Source organism: Papio anubis, chromosome 1, assembly GCF_008728515.1.
Source record: "Papio anubis isolate 15944 chromosome 1, Panubis1.0, whole genome shotgun sequence".
Taxonomy (NCBI): domain Eukaryota; kingdom Metazoa; phylum Chordata; class Mammalia; order Primates; family Cercopithecidae; genus Papio; species Papio anubis.
The window spans coordinates 60,198,144-60,220,556 of record NC_044976.1 but is presented as its reverse complement, the minus strand read 5'-3'; the positions used below and the strand labels follow the sequence as shown (position 1 = coordinate 60,220,556).

At 39.5% G+C, this 22,413-nt stretch overlaps 1 protein-coding gene and 1 non-coding gene across 6 annotated transcripts in view; both read right to left on the bottom strand.

Moving 5' to 3' along the window:
• PATJ (PATJ crumbs cell polarity complex component) overlaps window positions 1-22,413 on the bottom strand; it is a 396,968-nt gene that overhangs the window by 318,975 nt on the left and 55,580 nt on the right. For 4 of the 5 annotated variants that reach the window (XM_031669412.1, XM_031669417.1, XM_031669419.1 and 1 more), the window contains 3 exons: window positions 13,335-13,469; window positions 7,101-7,262; window positions 876-1,007 (listed from right to left, as the gene is read on the bottom strand). In XM_031669412.1, coding sequence (XP_031525272.1) covers window positions 876-1,007; window positions 7,101-7,262; window positions 13,335-13,469 — 429 coding nt within the window. The remainder of the gene's footprint in view (window positions 1-875; window positions 1,008-7,100; window positions 7,263-13,334; window positions 13,470-22,413) is intronic. The other variant, XM_031669416.1, reaches the window with a different exon arrangement.
• LOC116271952 lies at window positions 19,904-20,010 on the bottom strand. Its single transcript, XR_004180686.1, has one exon. It is a non-coding gene; the product is annotated as a U6 spliceosomal RNA (small nuclear RNA).

The following is a 22,413-nucleotide window of genomic DNA, read 5'->3' as shown; positions in this document are numbered from 1 at the left end:
TGGCATTTTATGTGCTTTAATAGAGCACATTTTGCTTTACTAAACCACAATGTGTTTAGGCAGCACCAAAGCAGTAAAATATGCATCTTAAAAGTTAAGAGATTTCTTGGCAACAATTTTAATTCCCCCAAATAATCAGCATTCTGTATATACGACAGTAACTGGTAGAATTGTATAACATATAGATGTCTTGTTGTGACCTTTTACATCTCCCTCTCCCAAATGTATCAGTAACTTTACCCTAGTTACAACTGGAGTAGCTATAAATATATAAATACATAGATATTATATATTAATATAAATGCAATATATAACTTGACCAAGAACATTTCTATTTATTTAAGCACATTGAAATTAATAGGTAAGCTAAACTATAAACCTTTGTGTGAAGGGGAGGGAGAGGAGAGTACGAATTGGGAACAAATGCTAATGTGTATGGGATTCCTTTTTTGGGTGTTGAAGATGTTCTAAAATTAGAGTGTGGTGATGGTTGCACAACTCTGAGAATATACTAAAAACGACTGAACTGTATGCTTAAAATGGGTGAATTTTATGGTATGTGAAAGATATCTGAATAAAGCTGAGGAACAAAAGTCCTCCATATAAACAAGTTCATCAAGATCCTGTCTCTAAAAGCACCCACAGATATATAACTATTGCTTCCCTTATTGTCCAGTTCCTATATAATTAATCCATCATTTTATTCACTAAGGGAGCTACTAATTTTAAAGATAACAATTGAAAGTAGTATAATATCCCATCTTTGGGATTCAGTTTTGCTTAAGTCAATAGGGGTCTTAAACAATTACTACTTCACATAACTTTAATACAAACCAATCACTCCAAAGAAAACACCTCTACATAGGTTCTTATACCTGGTAATCCAAAATGCTGAATCCCAAACCTTTACAATCTTTTACTAGTTCAACAATCTTGACTTCAGCGGACCACAGTGCTAATTCCCCATCATCATCTTCTTCAGCATTGACATCCATATCGCGGTCAATCTGAAATACCAAAGAAGACAAATGCTTCAAAACACTATGCTTTCAATTCTGAAAAGAATGCACATATCAAGAATCTCACAGCTTCTTCTCAAACTGGGAATTCTCTTTGGCATGCGTAGTTTTTCTTTCTAATCTTTGCAAAAGGGCCATGCTCTGGGGCACACACACTCCAGGATAAGATCTTCATAAAAATTCAAGCGCTTAAAAATTCAGACTGTTCATACAGTTTTTTTTTTTAACGTAAAGAATTTATTTCATTCAAAGTATTAACACTGACCTCTTATACTTCAATGAGTTCTGTCATCCCATTAGAAGCATAAAAGGAAAAATATGCAATTTAAGTAAATGAAAACATCATACATAGTAGAAGCTTATAAGATATGTAAGTAGTGATACCTGGATTCATAATTACAGACAGAGACAAAGAAAGAGATGTCAACACAGTGATAGGCTGGAGCAGGACAGGGAAACCACTTCTGCTGGCTCCTGGAAGTTTTCAAGAAAAACTTTACTAGAAAATAAGGTGAGAAAAAAAAAATCCAAGTCTTTGGTCATCACATAAGTCTAAAATGAATAAAAATCACTGAGTTGAAATAATGAAAACCTAATCTTAGAAGAAATAGGTCAGCACAACTGCCCAGAATACAGTTCCTTTGTTCTTTTCTTGATTTTCCTCCTGAAAGTCCCTCTATTCTAGACACCCTGTCTTTTTAGGAAGAAGAGTCATTGCTATGTGGAATTCCAGGAAGTTAAATGAGAGGGTCAATGAATCTACTATGCAGAAGAAAGGCTGCTTCAAAAAACCTTCTGTTTTTATACTAATTATAGCATTGTACTGTTGTTTTCATCTGATTGACATTCCCCAAAATACTCTAAACTTCTATCTGAAGCTCAAAACTTATCTTTTATAGCCCAAGCAATGAACAAAACACCTGGCTCCTAAGTTAGAATGGAAACTCTACGAGGCCTACCACAGAGTTTACCATGGTTATCAGCTCAACCGTAAAATGCCTGGCTCATAGTAGGTATAAAATAAATATTTGTTCAATACATTAAAAATTACCTATCTTTCAGTGTGTTTCTCTTGAAACTCCTTCTCAATACAGGTACCAAGTAAATAATTTTTTAAAGTAGACTTCCTAAAACTTTGGGTAACCTCAGTAAATAAAAATGCATCATCTCTACAAACATAATTTTGAAACACCAGTTTAAGAGCATCAATTTAATGTAATCAAAAAAGGGAAGGGAAAAACCCTGTATAATTAGGAAAATAGCTAGTTTAAAAATTTTATTTTATTTATGTATTTATGTATGTATTTATTCTTTCCAACATTTTGGGTTCAGGGAGTATGTATGCAGGTTTGTTACATGGGTAAATTGTGTGTCACAGGAGTCTAATGTACAGATTATTTTGTCACCCACATAATAAGCATAGTGCCTGACAGGTAGTTTTCTCATCCCCACCCTCCTACCCTCTACCCTCAAGTAGGTCTCAGCGTATATTCTTCTCTTCTTTCTGTCCATGTGTACTCAATGTTTAGCTCCCACTTATTAGTGAGAACATGTGGTATTTGGTTTTCTGTTTCTGCTTTAATTTGCTTAGGATAATGGCCTCTGGCTCCATTCAGGTTGCTGCAAAGAATGTGATTTCATTCTTTTTTCTGACTGGATAGTATTCCGTGGTGTCTATGTACCACATTTTCTTCATCTAATCCACTGTTGATGGGCATGAGGTTGGTTCCATGTCTTTGCTATTGGAAAAAGTACTGTGATGAACATACACATGCATCTTTATGGTAAAACAACTTATATTCCTCTGGGCATACACAAAGTAATGGGACTGCTGGGTTGAATGGTAGTTCTGTTTTAAGTTCTTTGAGAAATCTCCAAAATGCTTTCCACAGTGACTGAACTAATTTACATTCCCACCAGCAGTGCTAAGTATTTCCTTTTCTCCACAACCTCCCCAGCATCTGTTATTTTTTAACTTTTTAATAATGGTCATTGTGACTGGTATGAGATGGTATCCCACTGTAGTTTTGATTTGCATTTCTCTAACGATCAGTGATATTAAGCATTTTTTCATATAGTGGTTGGCCGTATATATGTCTTCTTTTGAGAAGTGTCTGTGCGTGTCCGTTGCCCATTTTTTAAAGGGGCTGTCTGTTTTTTCTTGCTGTTTTAAGTTATTTCTAGATTCTGGATATTAGATCTTTGTCAGATGCATAGTTTACAAATATTTTCTTTCAGTCTGTAGGTTGCCCGTTTACTCTGTTTATAGTTTCTTTTGCTGTGCAAAAGCTCTAGTTTAATTAAGTGCCACTTGTCAATTTTTGTTTTTGTTGCAATTGCTTTTGGAATCTTCATCATGAAATCTTTGCCAAGGCCAATATCCACAATGGTAGTTCCTAGGTTTTCTTCTAGGGTTTTTATAGTTTTAGGTTTTACATTTAAGTCTTTAATCCATGTTGAGTTGATTTTTGTATATGGTGAAAGGAAGGGGTCCAGTTTCAATCTTCTGCATATGGGTAACCAGTTTTCCCAGCAACATTTTCCAAATAGGAATTCCATTCCCCATTGCTTGTTATTGTCAGCTTTGTTAAACAGCAGATGATTGTAGATGTGCACCTTTATTTCTAGGTTCTCTAACCTGTTCCATTGATCTATGTGTCTATTTTTGTACCAGTACCATGCTGTTTTGGTTACTATAGGCTTGTAGTATAGTTTGAAGTTGGGTAGTGTGATACTCCAGCTTTGTTCTTTTTGCTTAGGACTGCTTTGGCTATTTGGGCTCTTTTTTGGTTCCAAAAAAATTTTCTAAAAATTTCCTTAAAATTTAGAAAAATTTTAGAATAGTTGTTTGCTAATTCTGTGAAAAAAGTCACAGAAATAGCATTGAATCTACAAATTGCTTTGGGCAGTATGGCCATTTTAACACTATTGATTCTTCCTATCCATGAGGATGGTATGTTTTTCTATTTGCATCATCTCTGATTTCTATCAGCAGTGTTTTATAATTCTCATTGTAGTTATCTTTCACTTCCCTGGTTAGCTGTATTCCTGTTATCTTGTTCTTTTTGTGGTTATTGTGAATGAGACTGAGTTCCTAATTTGGTTCTCAGCTTGGATGTTACTGGCGTAAAGAAATGTTACTGATTTCTGTACAGTGATATTGTATCCTGAAACTTTGCTGAAGTTGTTTATCAGATTTAGGAGGCTTTGGGCAAGAGACTATGGTGTAGAAAAACATTTTTTAAATTAGGATTGGTCCAGATCTTAAACTGTCACTGCAGGACACAGGTGGTCAATTAGTGATCCACAGTGGACTGAACCTAAACATGGGAACAACATGAAGCTGAAAACTTGAAATGAGTGGAAACTTTATGGATCAATAACCTCTGCATATTTCAGTCTGATGTGTGGAAGTGATACACTTAAAAAGGAAACACTTATATCTTGCAACAAAAAGTAAAGTTCCATTGGCTAATACAACATGATTGATGTTTTACTAGGGTATTTAATACCCTCACTGATTAATGAGTATTAGAATTTTGGCTGAGCTGCCTAACCAGATAGGGTTTAAGAATATACGATGGTATTAGGAGAAATGAAAAAAGAGACAGATGGAAAAAGAGCCAAGATTTTAAGAAACCACATACAATTACAAAACCTGTGTTTATAGAAATTTCAAGGCATTCGAGGTACATAAGATATTATACTGCAACCTGAAATATATCACTTTGATACAATCAATTCTGCATAACTCCTGTATTTACAGAATGGAAAGCAATCAACTAATGGGCAGCAAGGTTGACATTTAGCATAATTCAAAGCTGTTGTTCACCATTGTGGTAAAGCATGACAGACAGGGGTAGAGAGTCAGCAAGTGGGGTTTGTGATTTACACACCTTGCAAGATTAGATTAAAGGCATTGTTATCAGCCTTCAGAGGGAACCCACCACCCACATTTCATTTTGGTAAGGATAGCAAGTCACAAAAGTGTGGCATTTGAGTACCCTCCTTGAAACAGTTTTTACAAAAGTTAAACATTTTTTTAAAAAAGAGTCAACCAATAATCAAAAATTTACCAAGCCCCTCTTGTATGCCTAATATAGACTAAAAACACTATGAATGGAAAATAATTTTAAGTTATGGCCTTTGCCCACTGTGAGCTGACAGTCTTCTTGGATAAACAAGATTAACACATACTAAAGTATCTATAAGACAGTGCTAGATTCTTATGTACTTCAGGACATAAGAAAACAAAAAAGGATGGACCAGCAAAGACTCAAACAACCATAGCCGACTGTTACTGAGCACTTCCCACGTGCAAAGTATTATGTTAAGAACTTGCTCACATGACCACATTTCCTTCTTGCACAAACTCATGAGATGGGTAAGTATGATAAGTATCACCATTTTTCAAAGGAAAAATATGAACAGAAAGTCATTTGTCCAAAGATTCACAATTATTAGGTAGTAGGGGCAGGATTAGTTTCACATGTACTGAAATCCAGAACTTAAGTAAAAGGCCCCATGAATGTAAACTGGTGTTTAGTGGAATTACAATCTAAAAGAGATTGAAAAGGGGGGAAAGCAGCATAAAAGACGAGGTTACAAATAGCATAAGATGCCGGGCGCGGTGGCTCAAGCCTGTAATCCCAGCACTTTGGGAGGCCGAGACGGGCGGATCACGAGGTCAGGAGATCGAGACCATCCTGGCGAACACGGTGAAACCCCGTCTCTACTAAAAAATACAAAAAACTAGCCGGGCGAGGCGGCGGGCGCCTGTAGTCCCAGCTACTCGGGAGGCTGAGGCAGGAGAATGGCGCAAACCCGGGAGGCGGAGCTTGCAGTGAGCTGAGATCCGGCCACTGCACTCCAGCCCGGGCGACAGAGCCAGACTCCGTCTCAAAAAAAAAAAAAAAAAAAAACAAATAGCATAAGATGGCAAAGCATGTACTCAGAACTCTTCCGCTGGGTATAGTGGCTCACACCTGTAATTTCAGCACTTCGTGAGGTTGAGGTGGGAGGATTGCTTGAGTCCAGGAGTTTGAGACCACCCTGGGAAATATGGCAAGACCCTGACTGTAGGAAAAAAATTTTTTAGTTAGCAGGGTGTGCTGGCATGTGCCTGTGGTCCCAGCTACTTGGGAGGCTGAGGCAGGAGGACTGCTTGAGCCCAGAAGGTCAAGGCTATAGTAAGCCATGTTCAAAACACTACGCTCCAGCCTGAGGAGATCCTGTTTTAAAAAACAAAACAAAACAAAACTCTTTTCATAATCATAATGCTCTTTGAAAAAAAAAAAAAAAAAAAAGAATGCCAAGAGCATATAAAGTGTTATTCTACTCTCTGGTCTTCTGAAGGGTTTTATAGCAATTTCCAGACTCACTTTGAAATGTATCATACAGTGTCTTTTTTTTTTGAGACGGAGTTTCGCTCTTGTTTCCCAGACTGGAGTGCAATGGTGAGATCTCGGCTCATTGCAACCTCCTCCTCCCGGGTTCAAGTGATTCTCCTGCCTCAGCCTCTCAAGTAGCTGAGATTACAGGTATGCGCCACCATGCCCAGCTAATTTTTTGTACTTTTAGTAGAGACGAGGTTTTTCCATATTGCTGGTCAGGCTGGTCTCCAACTCCCAACCTCAGGTGATCCGCCTGCCTCGGCCTCCCAAAGTGCTGGGATTACAGGTGTGAGCCACCGTGCCTGGCTGAGTTTCATATTTTTAAGGCTCTGAAAAAGGGAAGTACATTAGATATGCAACACTCACAAACACCTTAACCTTATATAAGACAAACTGAGTTGAACTGGAAGCCAAAAGTAATGAATCCAGGCAATTACTAAAAAAAAGATTCTCTAAAATCAAAATGCATGTACATCAATGCTGCCAACATGTCAAGGAAAGGGAAGGAAAGAATTTTTTGATGTTAAATGAAGAGTAACAATTTGAAAAGCTATGCATTGCTGCCTTAGTCAAGTAAAAAAAGAGCAGAGTGGAATGGTTTCCCCTCTCTTCATATTGCAGTACAGTCTTCGGGGCATCTTTGATGAATGGGTATGCCTGTGGGAACCGCACTATATTCATTTAGTACCTCCATCTCAGGAAGAGAGGTTTCAGTGTGCCTTGGTTCATCTACAGAAGCCTCATCATCAAACAACCTCCGACAGCAAACCAAAGTAAAAGGGGGTGGCACTTCTTTAAGAAAGGAGACTGCTTCTCGGCGAGATTTTCCATAGAGCTGCGTGCCATTGACCTAGGAAGACAAGGGGATAAGTCAGAACTGAGGTAGCCCCAAATGGAAAAACAAAAATCTCAGCTTATCCACCATGATCAAGTGGGCTTCATCCCTGGGATGCAAGGCTGGTTCAACATTCGCAAATCAATAAACATAATCCAGCATATAAACAGAACCAAAGACAAGAACCACATGATTATCTCAATAGATGCAGAAAAGGCTTTTGACAAAATTCAACAGCCCTTCATGCTAAAAACGCTCAATAAATTCGGTATTGATGGAACATACCTCAAAATAATAAGAGCTATTTATGAAAAACCCACAGCCAATATCATACTGAATGGGCAAAAACTGGAAAAATTCCCTTTGAAAACTGGCACAAGACAGGGATGCCCTCTCTCACCACTCCTATTCAACATAGTGTTGGAAGTTCTGGCTAGGGCAATTAGGCAAGAGAAAGAAATCAGGGGTATTCAGTTAGGAAAAGAAGAAGTCAAATTGTCCCTGTTTGCAGATGACATGATTGTATATTTAGAAAACCCCATTGTCTCAGCCCAAAATCTCCTTAAGCTGATAAGCAACTTCAGCAAAGTCTCAGGATACAAAATTAATGTGCAAAAATCACAAGCATTCTTATACACCAATAACAGACAAACACAGAGCCAAATCATGAATGAACTTCCATTCACAATTGCTTCAAAGAGAATCAAATACCTAGGAATCCAACTTACAAGGGATGTAAAGGACCTCTTCAAGGAGAACTACAAACCACTGCTCAGTGAAATAAAAGAGGACACAAACAAATGGAAGAACATACCATGCTCATGGATAGGAAGAATCAATATCGTGAAAATGGCCATACTGCCCAAGGTAATTTATAGATTCAATGCCATCCCCATCAAGCTACCAATGAGTTTCTTCACAGAATTGGAAAAAACTGCTTTAAAGTTCATATGGAACCAAAAAAGAGCCCGCATCTCCAAGACAATCCTAAGTCAAAAGAACAAAGCTGGAGGCATCACGCTACCTGACTTCAAACTATACTACAAGGCTACAGTAACCAAAACAGCATGGTACTGGTACCAAAACAGAGATATAGACCAATGGAACAGAACAGAGTCCTCAGAAATAATACCACACATCTACAGCCATCTGATCTTTGACAAACCTGAGAGAAACAAGAAATGGGGAAAGGATTCCCTATTTAATAAATGGTGCTGGGAAAATTGGCTAGCCATAAGTAGAAAGCTGAAACTGGATCCTTTCCTTACTCCTTATACGAAAATTAATTCAAGATGGATTAGAGACTTAAATGTTAGACCTAATACCATAAAAATCCTAGAGGAAAACCTAGGTAGTACCATTCAGGACATAGGCATGGGCAAAGACTTCATGTCTAAAACACCAAAAGCAACGGCAGCAAAAGCCAAAATTGACAAATGGGATCTCATTAAACTAAAGAGCTTCTGCACAGCAAAAGAAACTACCATCAGAGTGAACAGGCAACCTACAGAATGGGAGAAAATTTTTGCAATCTACTCATCTGACAAAGGGCTAATATCCAGAACCTACAAAGAACTCCAACAAATTTACAAGAAAAAAACAAACAACCCCATCAAAAAGTGGGCAAAGGATATGAACAGACATTTCTCAAAAGAGGACATTCATACAGCCAACAGACATATGAAAAAATGCTCATCATCACTGGCCATCAGAGAAATGCAAATCAAAACCACAATGAGATACCATCTCACACCAGTTAGAATGGCGATCATTAAAAAGTCAGGAAACAACAGGTGCTGGAGAGGATGTGGAGAAATAGGAACACTTTTACACTGTTGGTGGGATTGTAAACTAGTTCAACCATTATGGAAAACAGTATGGCGATTCCTCAAGGATCTAGAACTAGATGTACCATATGACCCAGCCATCCCATTACTGGGGATATACCCAAAGGATTATAAATTATGCTGCTATAAAGACACATGCACACGTATGTTTATTGCAGCACTATTCACAATAGCAAAGACTTGGAATCAACCCAAATGTCCATCAGTGACAGATTGGATTAAGAAAATGTGGCACATATACACCATGGAATACTATGCAGCCATAAAAAAGGATGAGTTTGCGTCCTTTGTAGGGACATGGATGCAGCTGGAAACCATCATTCTTAGCAAACTATCACAAGAACAGAAAACCAAACACCGCATGTTCTCACTCATAGGTGGGAACTGAACAATGAGATCACTTGGACTCAGGAAGGGGAACATCACACACCGGGGCCTATCATGGGGAGGGGGGAGGGGGGAGGGGGGAGGGATTGCATTGGGAGTTATACCTGATGTAAATGACGAGTTGATGGGTGCAGCAGACCAACATGGCACAAGTATACATATGTAACAAACCTGCATGTTATGCACATGTACCCTACAACTTAAAGTATAATAATAATAAATAAATTTAAAAAAAAAAAAAGAAAAAACAAAAATCTCTTATTTATATCAATCTACCAAATGAAAATAGGACACCATTTTATTTTCCCTGTAAACAAGGGGACTCACTTTAATCATATTATGATAAAATAATATGCAAATAAAAATGTTAGAAATCCTTAAAATTTTTAAAATCTAAGGCTAAATCTTTGCATGTCTTGATGGATAAAATATAAAATGCATGCAGAGTATGCCCGTACTGGGTAAGGATCTACCTAATTTTTTGCAGCACTGTGGTTTCTCCTTTCAATACTCCAATGTCATATTCTCTCACCTACCTCTACTCAGCTCTCCTTAAACACACTAAGTATCATTTACAGCCCTTTAAGACTGTTTACCTTTGCATTTTCATTTTATAAGAATACCATTACAGAAATTTAAGGATGTTTAAAACAACTATTTTATTTACTACTTAAAGTATAGCTAATAAGTCTAGAATACCTGACTGTCAAAATTTAACATCAGTCCACAATATTCTTTCACATCTCATACACTCTTAATACCATCCTAGAAAAATAACTTCTATTGAAAAGAAATATACATAACTTTGCATCAGTTACATTCTTATATGCTCTGCTATACAGCAATCAAATATGCATAGAAAATACTAAAATAATTTTTAAAATAATTTTATTCAAGTGTCTCATATTGTTTAAAAGAAAAAGGTATTCTTTATTAATGATTAATCCTTGTCACCAAAAAATTACCTAAATTTCATATTACTTTTGGCACATAACAATAATACTTGGCACCAAAGATGATTTGGCTACATAATTCTAATTTTTCATATATATGACTTGAGCTCAAAGGGTCCTGTCAGTTCTAACTACAGGTCTCTAAAAGCTGATTTGTCTGCTACTCCCAAAAAGCTGAGGCATGAACAGAATCCAGACAACAAATAATCTTTTCGCATCTGACTCCTACCCTCCTGGGAGGGTTGAGAAGCATTATTTGCTTTAAAGATATTTCTAGTCTGGCATTAATTTCTAATAGGTGCCGTGCTAATGTTCAGATAACTGGCCAGCCTGACTTTACTGGGAGAAGCCCTTCTACAAGTCTTTCACTGCACCAGAGAGGAAGCGGACACTGGGTTGCTGGAAATCTTCAGCAGCGGGCTGAGTCTCAGGTCAACCATCCCTGGGAACCACTCTCAAGCCTGTAACATATCAAGCACTTAGCCGTCAAGTCAGACATATCTCCCTGCCTCTTAATTATTTACAAAGAAACCACCACATGGTAAAGAGACCCACGTGCACTTTAGGAAGCTAGCTCTACTGGAAAGTCTTCAGGACAAATGAAGAGGTGTAAGGGGACAGCAAGCTCAGCAGCTGATGAAAGGTTTTTCCTTGGAATAACTGCAAGTCAACCTTTACACAAGAAGAGGCAGGGAGGTACCCATCACTGGTCACACCGTATCCATGATTTCAACGGGTGTCACAAGTGCACAAAGTTCTAAAACCAACTAAGTGAGTAGTAACTTACACTAAAAAAAATGCAAGGAGATAGAATCAGATCAGGAATTCTATCCATACATGAGTATGAGTTTGTGTTTCACTTCAACAAATTAGAAAGTCACTTTTCAGGTTTTTATCTTGGAGTACCTTTAAATATTTATTTATCTCATTACTTATTCATTTGAATTGTCTCCAATTATTATACCAGTGCCTGGTAGTCCTCCTCACTGCTCTGTTGCTAAAGGGATTGGTCACATTTCCCATTACCAACTCCTATCTAAGGGGATTTATAGCTGCTGTAAATAGCTGTTCTGGGATGAAACTTGGCACAGTGTTCTAACCCCAAAGCATATTTGTGTTTCTGGTTTTAAGTTCTAAGGAGTACATTAAACACACACACACACACACACACACACACATACACACACACACTCCACACTTTGAGTTCAGGAGTTTATTTGGCTAACTATACTGAGATTTTCAAATTTTTTATTTTTGGTTATTCAGAAGAAGCTAATTTTCATTTTAGAATTCACAGTATTTCTCAAGGTCCATCAACTTGAGAGCCTCCTAGGTGCTATCAAATCTCGATTATCCCAAGTTTTTGACTGGAAAATGCACACACACATACACACTTTCAGAGTACAGAACATTGCACAAGGGCAGCCCCACTATTTTACCACATCCAACCATCATCCCAGCCCATAAAGCTTGTTAATATGCCTTTTTCACAGTGATGATATTGCCAATACCCTGCAATGAGATAATGCTTTATAATTTACATGGATGGTATTTCATTAGATCCTTATAAGCTCATAGTGAAGTGGGCATTTATTGATGAAGGAACTGATCTTCAACATAGTCAAGTGACATGCCAAGGGACACATGCTAACCTGTGGCAACTCAGACAGAAAGTAGCTTTTCTGACTCCAAATCTGTGCTTCTTTCCTTATCTCAAGCTCTTTCACCAGGTATCTATATTTAAGAACTCAAAAAATCTTCACACTACCTTATTATAGCACATTCTTCTACAAGGTGGTAGGCCCATGGGATCCTAGTCTTGGCTAAAGCATACAGAATCCAGCTGATGGCTGGGATCACCTATACTTGCTCTACTGTGATCCAGCCAACATTTCTTTAGCACCTACCACATACTAGTAGTGATTTATACTTAATACCACCAAATTTCACACTTAAAAATGGTTAAAATAGGCAAGGCGTAGTGGCTCATTACTGTAATTCCAGTACTTTGGGAGGCTGAGGTAGAAGAATTGCTTGAGCCCAGGAGTTCAAGACCAGCATGAGCAAAATAGCCAGACACTGTCTCTACAAAATAACTAAAAAAATTAGTTGGGCATGGTGGCGCACAGCTGTGGTCCTAGCTACTCGGGAGGTTGAGGTGGGAAGATTGCTTGAGCCCAGGAGTTTGATGCTGAAGTAAGCTATGACCACACCACCACACTCCAGCCCGGGCAACAGAGTGAGACTCTGACTCTAAAAAAAAAAAAGAGAAAAAGGGTTAAAATGGTAAATTTCATGTTACATATATTTTGCCACCAAAAAAAAAAAAAAAAGTGGACCAGGTGCAGTGGCTCACACACATAATCTTAGCACTTCAGGAGACTGAGGTGGGTGGATTGTTTGAGTCCAGGGGTTCGAGACCAGCTTGGGCAACATACAGCTTGGGCAACACAGCAAGACACCGTCTCAAAAAAAAAAAAAAAAAAGTGAATTAAATTGTTTATACTCATACCTCCACTTCTCCCAAACAAATGTATCTCATTTTCAACACCTAATAACTACATACTACAGCAATAGTCTCTAATCTACAAATTATCATGTATGATATCCACAAATATATGACCATGGCCAGCCAATAAGAGGAAGACCAAAAAGAAAGCATAATTATTCTAACAAAATGTAGGGCATTAATCTGCAGTAAGAAGCCCAATACCATTCCCTTGAATACCTCTAAAAATAAGCAACTTACTACATCTTAAAACAGGACTCCAATACCCTACCCTCCCATGTTTATGACATTGGCATTGGTGACACTATAACTCAGGTGATTTGTGATGAGAACACATTTTTCTAAAACTTCAAAATTCTTGCCTGTGTCTTTCTTTCCCCGTAAATTTTACCTCAAGCAGCTCATCTTCTGGCTGTAGGAGACCCAATGTGTCAACAGGACCACCAGAAACAATTGAAGAAATATAATGGTGCCCATCAAAGGAATCCACTTCCACACCAAGCCTCAGAGTGTGAATAGGCAGCAGCTGTAGCAAAACACAAAGCAATGATCAAACATGACAACGACACATCCGGCTATTCATCCTCCATCCACTGCAATTTTGAAGTGAAAAACCCCACCTCTTGAATCAGATCACCAAAATTCTAAAAGAGGACAATAATGGGAAAATTAGCTTCAGGTAAAATATGAAGTCATTGGTCATCTTGTTCTCACTCCTCTTTTCCTTCCAGATTCCCTGGAAATGAAGAGACGGACGTATATAGTCTTACTTTCCATTCTAAGCTCCAGGCAGTCCACACTTCCGGTAGTCCTCATTATATATGCTGTGTTTCACTTTTCTATGGGACTCCCCATCCCCCAGAACATCCTAACTTTCCTTTATTATCTAATTAACTTCTACTCACACTTAAATGCCATGGCAGGAAGCCCTGAGTTCATGTGCCTCCATCTGGGGTTCAAGACTACTCTGTGCACATCTCCATCACAGCTCACAACATACTAGGTTTAGAATTTGTTTTTTGTTTATTTTTTGTTTTGTTTTGTTTTTGAGACAGAGTCTCACTCTGTTGCCTAGGCTAGAGTGCAGAAGTACAGTGGTGCAATCTCAGCTCACTGCAACCTCTGCCTCCTGGGTTCAAGCACTTCTCATGCCTCAGCTTCCCAAGTAGCTGGGACTAGAGGCGTGCACCACCACGCTCAGCTAATTTTTTTGTATTTTCAGTAGAGATGAGGTTTCACCACGTTGAGAATTCCTAGTTTCTTGATTGTCCCTCCTCCACTCTTTACCCAAATGCAGAGTCTGTACCTTTAATCGCCATAACCTCAGCCCTGGAACAGTACCTGGCACTAAATATGGGCTCGTTAAATGTTATTTGAACCAATCCATGAAGAATAGTGCCTCATTTAAGATGTCCTTTTCCATCTAGCCAACTTAAGTGAAAACATTTCCGATTTGGGAAAGGCAATCGTTTATCCATTCTAAGTCTATGCGGATTCATATGGGCTAAGACACGAGTCAAGGGCTAAGAAACTCTAGCCAATGTCGAGTAAAGAGATGAGTGTCTTGGTTGCACTCATCTTTGTTGGTCGTCACGATCAAGGGCATTCACCAAACTCCATTCCCCTGACTTTCAAAGACAGACTAATGATTTCTCGTTGTGGCCTTATAATCTGAAATATGGTAAATGGTACTCATGATGATTGACATTTCCTGTATCAACAGTCTGATACCTAAAAATACCAGACCTACCTCGAACTATACTTTATAAGGAGAAAACCCTACACAGGGTGGCAGTGCATCCACCATGTGGCTCTCTTCCTCTTCTCTGTGATCCTCTATCCCTGAGCTTGCCACCTCCCTCAGTCTTCTGCTTTCAGTCCCCAGAGTGCCACAGGCCTTCCTTCAGCCAACATCTGAGGCTCACTGCTGTCTCACTATAGACATGCAGACAAATGTGAAGTGGCAAGGAGACTGGCGGACTAAGACCTCAACACGGGCATAAGAGACTGCTAGCCCTGGGATAATTTCCTGAAAATTAAGTGCTCCTAACCACTAAGCACTTCAGGATCTACAACCATCTCTGGCAAGAAGATGTTCTAGTTCTCTAAATGAAAGGTTAAGACAGTTTTTCCAGCCGGGCGCGGTGACTCATGTCTGTAATCCCAGCACTTTGGGAGGCCGAGGCAGGAGGATCACGAGGTCAGAAGATTGAGACCAACCTGGCTAACACGGTGAAACCCCGTCTCTACTAAAAATACAAAAAAATTAGCCGGGCGTGGTGGCAGGTGCCTGTAGTCCCAGCTACTCAGGAGGCTGAGGCAGGAGAATGGCTTGAACCCGGGAGGCAGAGCTTGCAGTGAGCCGAGATCGCGTCACTGTACTCCAGCCTGGGCGACAGGGTGAGACTCCGTCTCAAAAAAAAAAAAAAAAGCATCAAAAAGCATGATATGCAGTGTGTGTGAAGGCAACAATCATCTGTTTCACCCACTCTGTCATTTCAGCACTTTCTGTGCTTCCTCTCTGTGCTTTCTTTCTTCTCACTGCTGCCACTTCATTCTCTTGTCATTGTACCAAATAATGGGTATGGATACACTAAGGAGATATTAGTGTCATGTGGCAGGACATGAAAGAAGGTAAGGAAAAGCTCTCAGAAAAATGTTTCTTTATTAACAGTTTACCTCCCGTCTCTGCCAGCTGTCTTCCTTCCTTATTTATGAGCCAGATGCTACAGGGCAGCGAGTTGCCAGTGGATCCACCATAGCTCATCCCCAGTGCGGTGCTGGGGCTTATACTGGCTTGAGAGTAGCCTGTTAAATTTTCAGTGATTTTGCAAACTAGTTGTTAAACACAGCTATTATTTAAAATTAAACCACATAAAGTTACAATTAATAAAAATAAATGTAGGCAAGGCGTGGTAGCTCACACCTTTAATCCTAACACTTTGGGAGGCCAAGGCGGGCAGATCACCTGAGGTCGGGAGTTCGAGACCAGCCCGACCAACATGGAGAAATCCCATCTCTACTAAAAGTACAAAAATTAGCTGAGTGGGTGTAATCTCAGCTATTCGGGAGGCTGAGGCAGGAGAATCACTTGAGGCCGGGGGGCAGAGGTTGCAGTGAGCTGAGACTGAGCCATTGCACTCTAGCCTGCACAACAAGACTGAAACTCCATCTCTAATAAATAAATAGGCCAGGCGCGGTGGCTCACGCCTGTAATCCCAGCACTTTGGGAGGCTGATGCGGGTTGATTGCCTGAGGTCAGGAGTTCAAGACCAGCCTAGCCCAACATGGTGAAACCCTGTCTCTACTAAAAATACAAAAATTGCCTGAGCATGGTGGGGCACGCCTGTAATCCCAGCTACTTGGGAGGCTGAGGCAGGAGAATCCCTCGAGCCTGGGAGGCAGAGGTTGCAGTGAGCCAACATCGCGCCACTGCACTCCAGCCTGAGCAACAGAGAGAGACTCCATTTCAAAAAATAAATTAATTAATTAAATAAGTAACATAAAAAAATAAATGTAACAAGTACTCAAAATCTATCACTTCCTAATTATTTTTCACTCTTTTACTAATATCTATGTTCATGAAGTGATTTATATCTACTATATCTGTACAGAGAGGAACACTCTCTATCAGAACTCAAAGAATACTGAGGGGTGGACAACTGAAAGAGACACATGAAATGCCTGATTTGGTTAGCTGCTAAATGCAGGTGGGACAAGTAATTAAACAGCCCTGCTCCTGCAGAGAAGCCTGCAGCAAAGAAGCGCTACTGTGCATTGCCTCTCGACTCACTGATCAGTAACATCATTTTGGTAGCTTCATATCTGCCATGGTGGGAGTATTTACACCACAGATATTGGTACATGCTACAAATTGGAGCTGCCTTTCCACCACCCCAAATCCCCACCTAGAAACTTACCAGCATACCACTGATCTGATATAGTTTGGACATGATATCCAGCATATATGTACAGGGTATAAACTGTGTGCAAGGCATTGGGTTATGAGCTGGAAATATAGGATGAAGTCTTTACCCTCCTAGAACTAACATCTAGCATGGCAGACAGATAATAAATAGGTAAAAAGGTAAGTAGACAAAGCAAATACATAAATAAACAACCAATCAACAAGCAGCAGGATTATCACAGTTCTGCTAAGACAAGCAAAGAATATAAGGAAATGCATCCAAGGAATGTGTGACCACTGTGTGGAAAACAAGCAGTTACTAATTGTGTTAAGTGCTACAAGGAAGGAATCGGGGTTATGACATCAGAGCCCCACTAGTGGAGGCCATTTTGGAAAGTTGGTCAAAGCAGGCTCCACATTGAAGGGGACACTTAAGGTGAGACTTGAGGGATAACGGTGAGTCAGCCCTACAAAAAAGCCTACTGGGGGATGGCTGTGGGAGGTGAGCAAAAAGGATAATTGCTAAATTTCTGGTTTGAGCAAATGAGTAAATGGTGGTAACAACTTCTGCATAGAAATAAGTGCCCAAATTAAAACAAAGATCCCACTGTACACACAGAGATCTTTGCTACTTACATAATAATATGCCCTCATACAAGATAAAAGGGTTAAGGCAAGAACTGGTTCCAATCCTCTCCCAGTCCGCATGTATTCATATGATGACCCCCATTCCCACCTCCATGGAACGGTTGGAGTCAGGATTCGCAGAGGCTCACCCATGTCATCCCGTGCCCTCCAGACACGGGCTGTGCCTTCCAGGCTATTCCCCCAGGTATCTGTAAACACCACATGCTCCCTAGAAAACTTAAATGGTGAACGAAACATGCTCTATCTTCAATTAGGCTGAACAAATAAACCAGAAATGATGTTTACGAAATCTGTCAATCGGAAGGATGCCTATCTAATATTAGTTCTGAATCTAAATCTGAGTACAGCTGGGTTTCTAAGATTTCATGTTACATTGCTGCAGGCTTCTCTGCGGGAGCAGGACTGTTTAATTACCTGTCCCAGCTGCATTTAGCAACTAAACAAATCAAGCATTTCATCTGTCTCTTTTAGTTGTCCACCTCTTTCAGTATGCGGAGTTCTTAGCAGAAAGAGCTGAAATGACAGAGTGGGTGAAACAGATGATTGGTGCCTTCACACACACACTGCATGTCATGCTTTTTGATGCTTACTCAATGTGCTTTGTGAGGCGTTCTATTTAAACTGACAAAGTTAAGGAGCAACAGGATTTTCATGATCCTGATATAAGTAAAGGATACAAGGAAATGCATTCAAGGGAAGTGTGGCCATTGTGTGCTTTACTGTCAGTGCAAAAATGAAGATCAAATGAGATTAAGAAGGCTTGAGGCCTTCTACCCACAAGTAGCGAGACCGACCATGAAACAAACTACAGCCATTCATTTTGCTTGAAGCTTTACTTTTAGGATATTAAAACAGGATATCAAAATGCTTAAGTGGGAATATAAATGATATTGCTTCAGGGGGAAAAGAAACTTCTGGAAAGGAATGCTTCAAAAAGGTGTCAGTGGGATGGGGAAGGATTTTCCAAAAATGTTAAACTCGACAGAAAATAAAACAGAAAGAATCCATGATTGGTTCTTGTAACTCCCATACACAAAGTATTAAATAGCCATTTATGTTTAAAGATTAGGTCATTGCTAAATTTACCATAAATAAAAAACAAACTTTTCAAGAATGAGGCTACAAGTTTTAAAGTAATGGAAAATCACAAGCATGATGGCCTCCCTCAGAGGTTATATAAGACAATCGATCCATTAGAGCTTCATTTATGTTTGTTTTTCTCATCCCTCCAAAATTTTATTTTATTTTATTTTATTTTATTTTTTTTGAGATAGAGTCTCGCTCTTGTAGCCCAGGCTGGAGTGCAATGGTGTGATCTCGGCTCACTGCAACCTCTGCCTCTTGAGTTCAAGTGATTCTGCCTTAACCTCCCCAGCAGCTGGGATTACAGGTACACACCACCATGCCCGGCTAATTTTTGTATTTTCAGTAGAGATATGGTTTCATCATGTTGGTCAGGCTGGTCTCGAACCCCTGACATCAGGTGATCCACCCACCTCAGCCTCCCAAAGTGCTGGGATTACAGGCGTGAACCACCGCTCCTGGTCCCCTCCAAAATTTTAATTCAGAATGTTCAAAAAATGTGTAACAGGTACCCTGTTGTACAGTAGTAAATTGAAAGTTCTCTTCAGTCACCTAATACCAAGGTCAAACATCAGTTGCTATTTAGCATTTTAGATATAATTTGTTTCCTGCCTGGCCCATGTGATACATCTGAATTTTTGATACTTGAACTAACACTTTGCACTTGGCTTTCTCCCCCTACCTATGTTCACAGTAGTACCTTCACCTGAAATACCCATTGTACTCATTTGTACTCCAAATCTATTCTTCAGAGTATAGCTCAAATGCCATCCTACCGATAAGCCTCCATCTGTCTTGAGGAAGTAATATCCTTCTAGAACACACATGAGGCATTTTAGCAATATCTGAATAATAATTCTCTATAAAGTGAGGCAAGAGAGGAATCAAAATTACCTTTAAGAACCTCACCCCAAACCTACAGAATCAGAGTATCAGCAAGGAGGAACTTAAAATAGGGCATACGTATTTTGAAAAAGCTCCTCTGATGTTTCTGATATGCCACCTGCACCACTAGGTAACTGCTGCTACTATAGTTATTTGATTCTGTGTCTTATGTTCTCCACTTAAAAAGAGAGCAGCAAAGTATAAAATTACATTCTTGAGAACTGATAACAGCATTGCTTCTGTGGATGAGAGGACTGGGGTGGGAGAAAAAATTACCTTTTGCAGTACATATTTCTATACCTTTTAAATTGTATGTCTTGCCCATATATTATCTATTTAAAATTTAAAAGAAGAAAAAAGAATGATGCAAGCTTAGAAGCCAGATAACTCTTGATTTGTTTCCTTTTTTGAAACTTTTAAAATAAATTTATTTTTTAATAGTTCTGGAATGCTTCATGAATTTGTGCGTCATCGTTGCGCAGGGGCCATGCTAATCTTCTCTGTATCGTTCCAATTTTAGTATTTGTGCTGCCTAAGCGAGCACTCGATTTGTTTCCTAATTCCACCCCCTTACTAGCTGCATATGATCTTGGGCAAGTGACTTTACCTGCCTGACAGTCAAGTTTCCCATATTAAAAATGGGAAGGGGAAAATGCTTGCTGACCAATAAGGTTACTATTAGAAATACAGGAGAAAATATATTTAAAGCAAAGAACCAGCCCTGGTAACTGAACAGTAACATACACTATAACTCTTGGAAAGCCCAGTACATCCCACTTGCCTTAAAATCTCTATTTGTTCATTATAAAGTGGTTAGGGAGAAACCATACTTTAATGTTCTCTGGGTCAGGACATATAACTCAAGAGAGAAATAAAGTGAAATTTGTCCATCTGTTTTGTCAAAACCAGAGAGCAGGACCTGGTGTTTTTGTTTCCCACACAAGCAATATTACTGATGCTCACTTCATATTACAATTGATGGCCAGCAGAAAGGTCACTAGAATGAGCTTAATGCTTCTCCCTCATAGAGCTGTGATTATCTTAATAGTAAGCACTTGCCAAGAAAGCCGTCCCTAAAAGTGCAAGTCTCCCTAGATGCGGGAAAACTGTTCTTGTGTCATGATCAACAGCTTCCTAGAAGCAGTGCAGCTAATGCTTAAGTCACTGTAAATAGCTTTCACCTCCCTCTTTCTCCACAACTCCACCCACCTCAGAAGAAAATTTTATCTGTTAACATTAGCCCATAGTATATGAAGATGCTTCTTTTTTAAAAAAATAGAGACAGGGTCTCCTCCCCCTCTGTTGACCAGGTTGGTCTCAAACTCCTGGCCTCGAGATCCTTCTGCCTCAGCCTCCCAAAGAGCTGGGATGATATGCATAAACTACCCCGCTCAGTCATATAGATGCCTCTGGAATCATCCCTTCAAGATTGGTGGCCATGGCATGGCAACCATCTAAAAGCAGCTAGACCCATAGAAACATAATTGTTCTAATCAGAAAGCTGATGAGACAGGGGAAATCCTCCAGCCTAGACCTCAGATCATAGAAAAAACCCTGCTCAAAACTTCCCACTGGTGTTACCTGTCACTGAGGACAAAGTCCATACATATCACCGTGGCTCCCAAGGGGCCCTTTAATGCCTAGTCTTCCTCTCCAGCATCATTTAACAATATTCTGCTCTTCACTGAGTTTGACCCAGACACTGAAAGAAACAACTTCTATTCCCCCAACACGCGAGCCCTTTCCCACAGCAGAGCCACTGGACCTGCTGCTCCTCTTTTTCACATTCTTATCCTTCAAGCCTGAGCTCAGAAAAGCTTTCCCTGGCTCACTCTAAAGTGTCCCCCACCCCAGTTATGCTCAATTTACTGTTTATTCATTTGCAACACTTCTTACAATCTACAACTATCTTATTAAGTTATTTTTTACTTGTCTATTACCATGCCCCTATACAATCGCAAAATCTAAGCTCTATGAGAGCAAGGACCTTTTCCATTTTGCTTCCCACAGATGGTAGCAGAGTGTCTGGCATAGAGTAGGAGCTCAGTAAATAGTTCAGGAATGGATGAATGCACTCCAAGCTACAACCTGCCTCTGCTACGATCTAGTGGTATAACTTCGGTCAAGTCATTCAACCTAGGCAACCTTTACTATCCTCTCGTCTATAAAATCGGTTTTGACTGGTTAGTTAAAATCTCCCTTACATATTGTAGAGGGAAATTAGTAGCTACTGAATTAAGATGCAAATCTCTAATTATAAGAAGATTCTTAAAAATCATAGCTGATCAAAATGAAGAAAAATTCTGTGGACATTTAATAACTAAAATTAATGTAGAAAAATGTAAAAATATATGACGTTACATGGAAAAGCACACCCCTTCTATCTCACATACATGTGTGCACATGTGTATGTGTGCACACACACACACACACACACACTAAACAAAAGGCAGGTAATACTGACTGCAAATATATAAATATGTAGCTAACAACTAAATATGTAAAGAGAACAATGCGGCCGGGCACGGTGGCTCATGCCTGTAATCCCAGCACTTTGGGAGGCCAAGGTGGGTGGATCACCTGAGGTCGGGAGTTCAAGACCAGCCTGGCCAACATGGTGAAACCCCGTCTCTACAAAAATACAAAAATTAGCTGAGTGTGATAGCAGGTTCCTGTAATCCCAGCTACTTGGGAGACTGAGGCTGAAACATTGCTTGAACCCGGGAGGCAGAGGTTGCAGTGAGCCGAGATGGTGCCATTGCACTCCAACCTGGCAACAGAGCAAGACTGCATCTCAAAAAAAAAAAAAAAAAAAAAGGAACAGAATAATGTAATTTTGGATGACTTTTTTTCTTCCAGTGAAGAAAACAGGGAAACAAGAAAAGCAACTTTTTGCCACAACAAAATTTCAATTAATTAAATGTTTTAAAAAGCATATTAAAAGAAA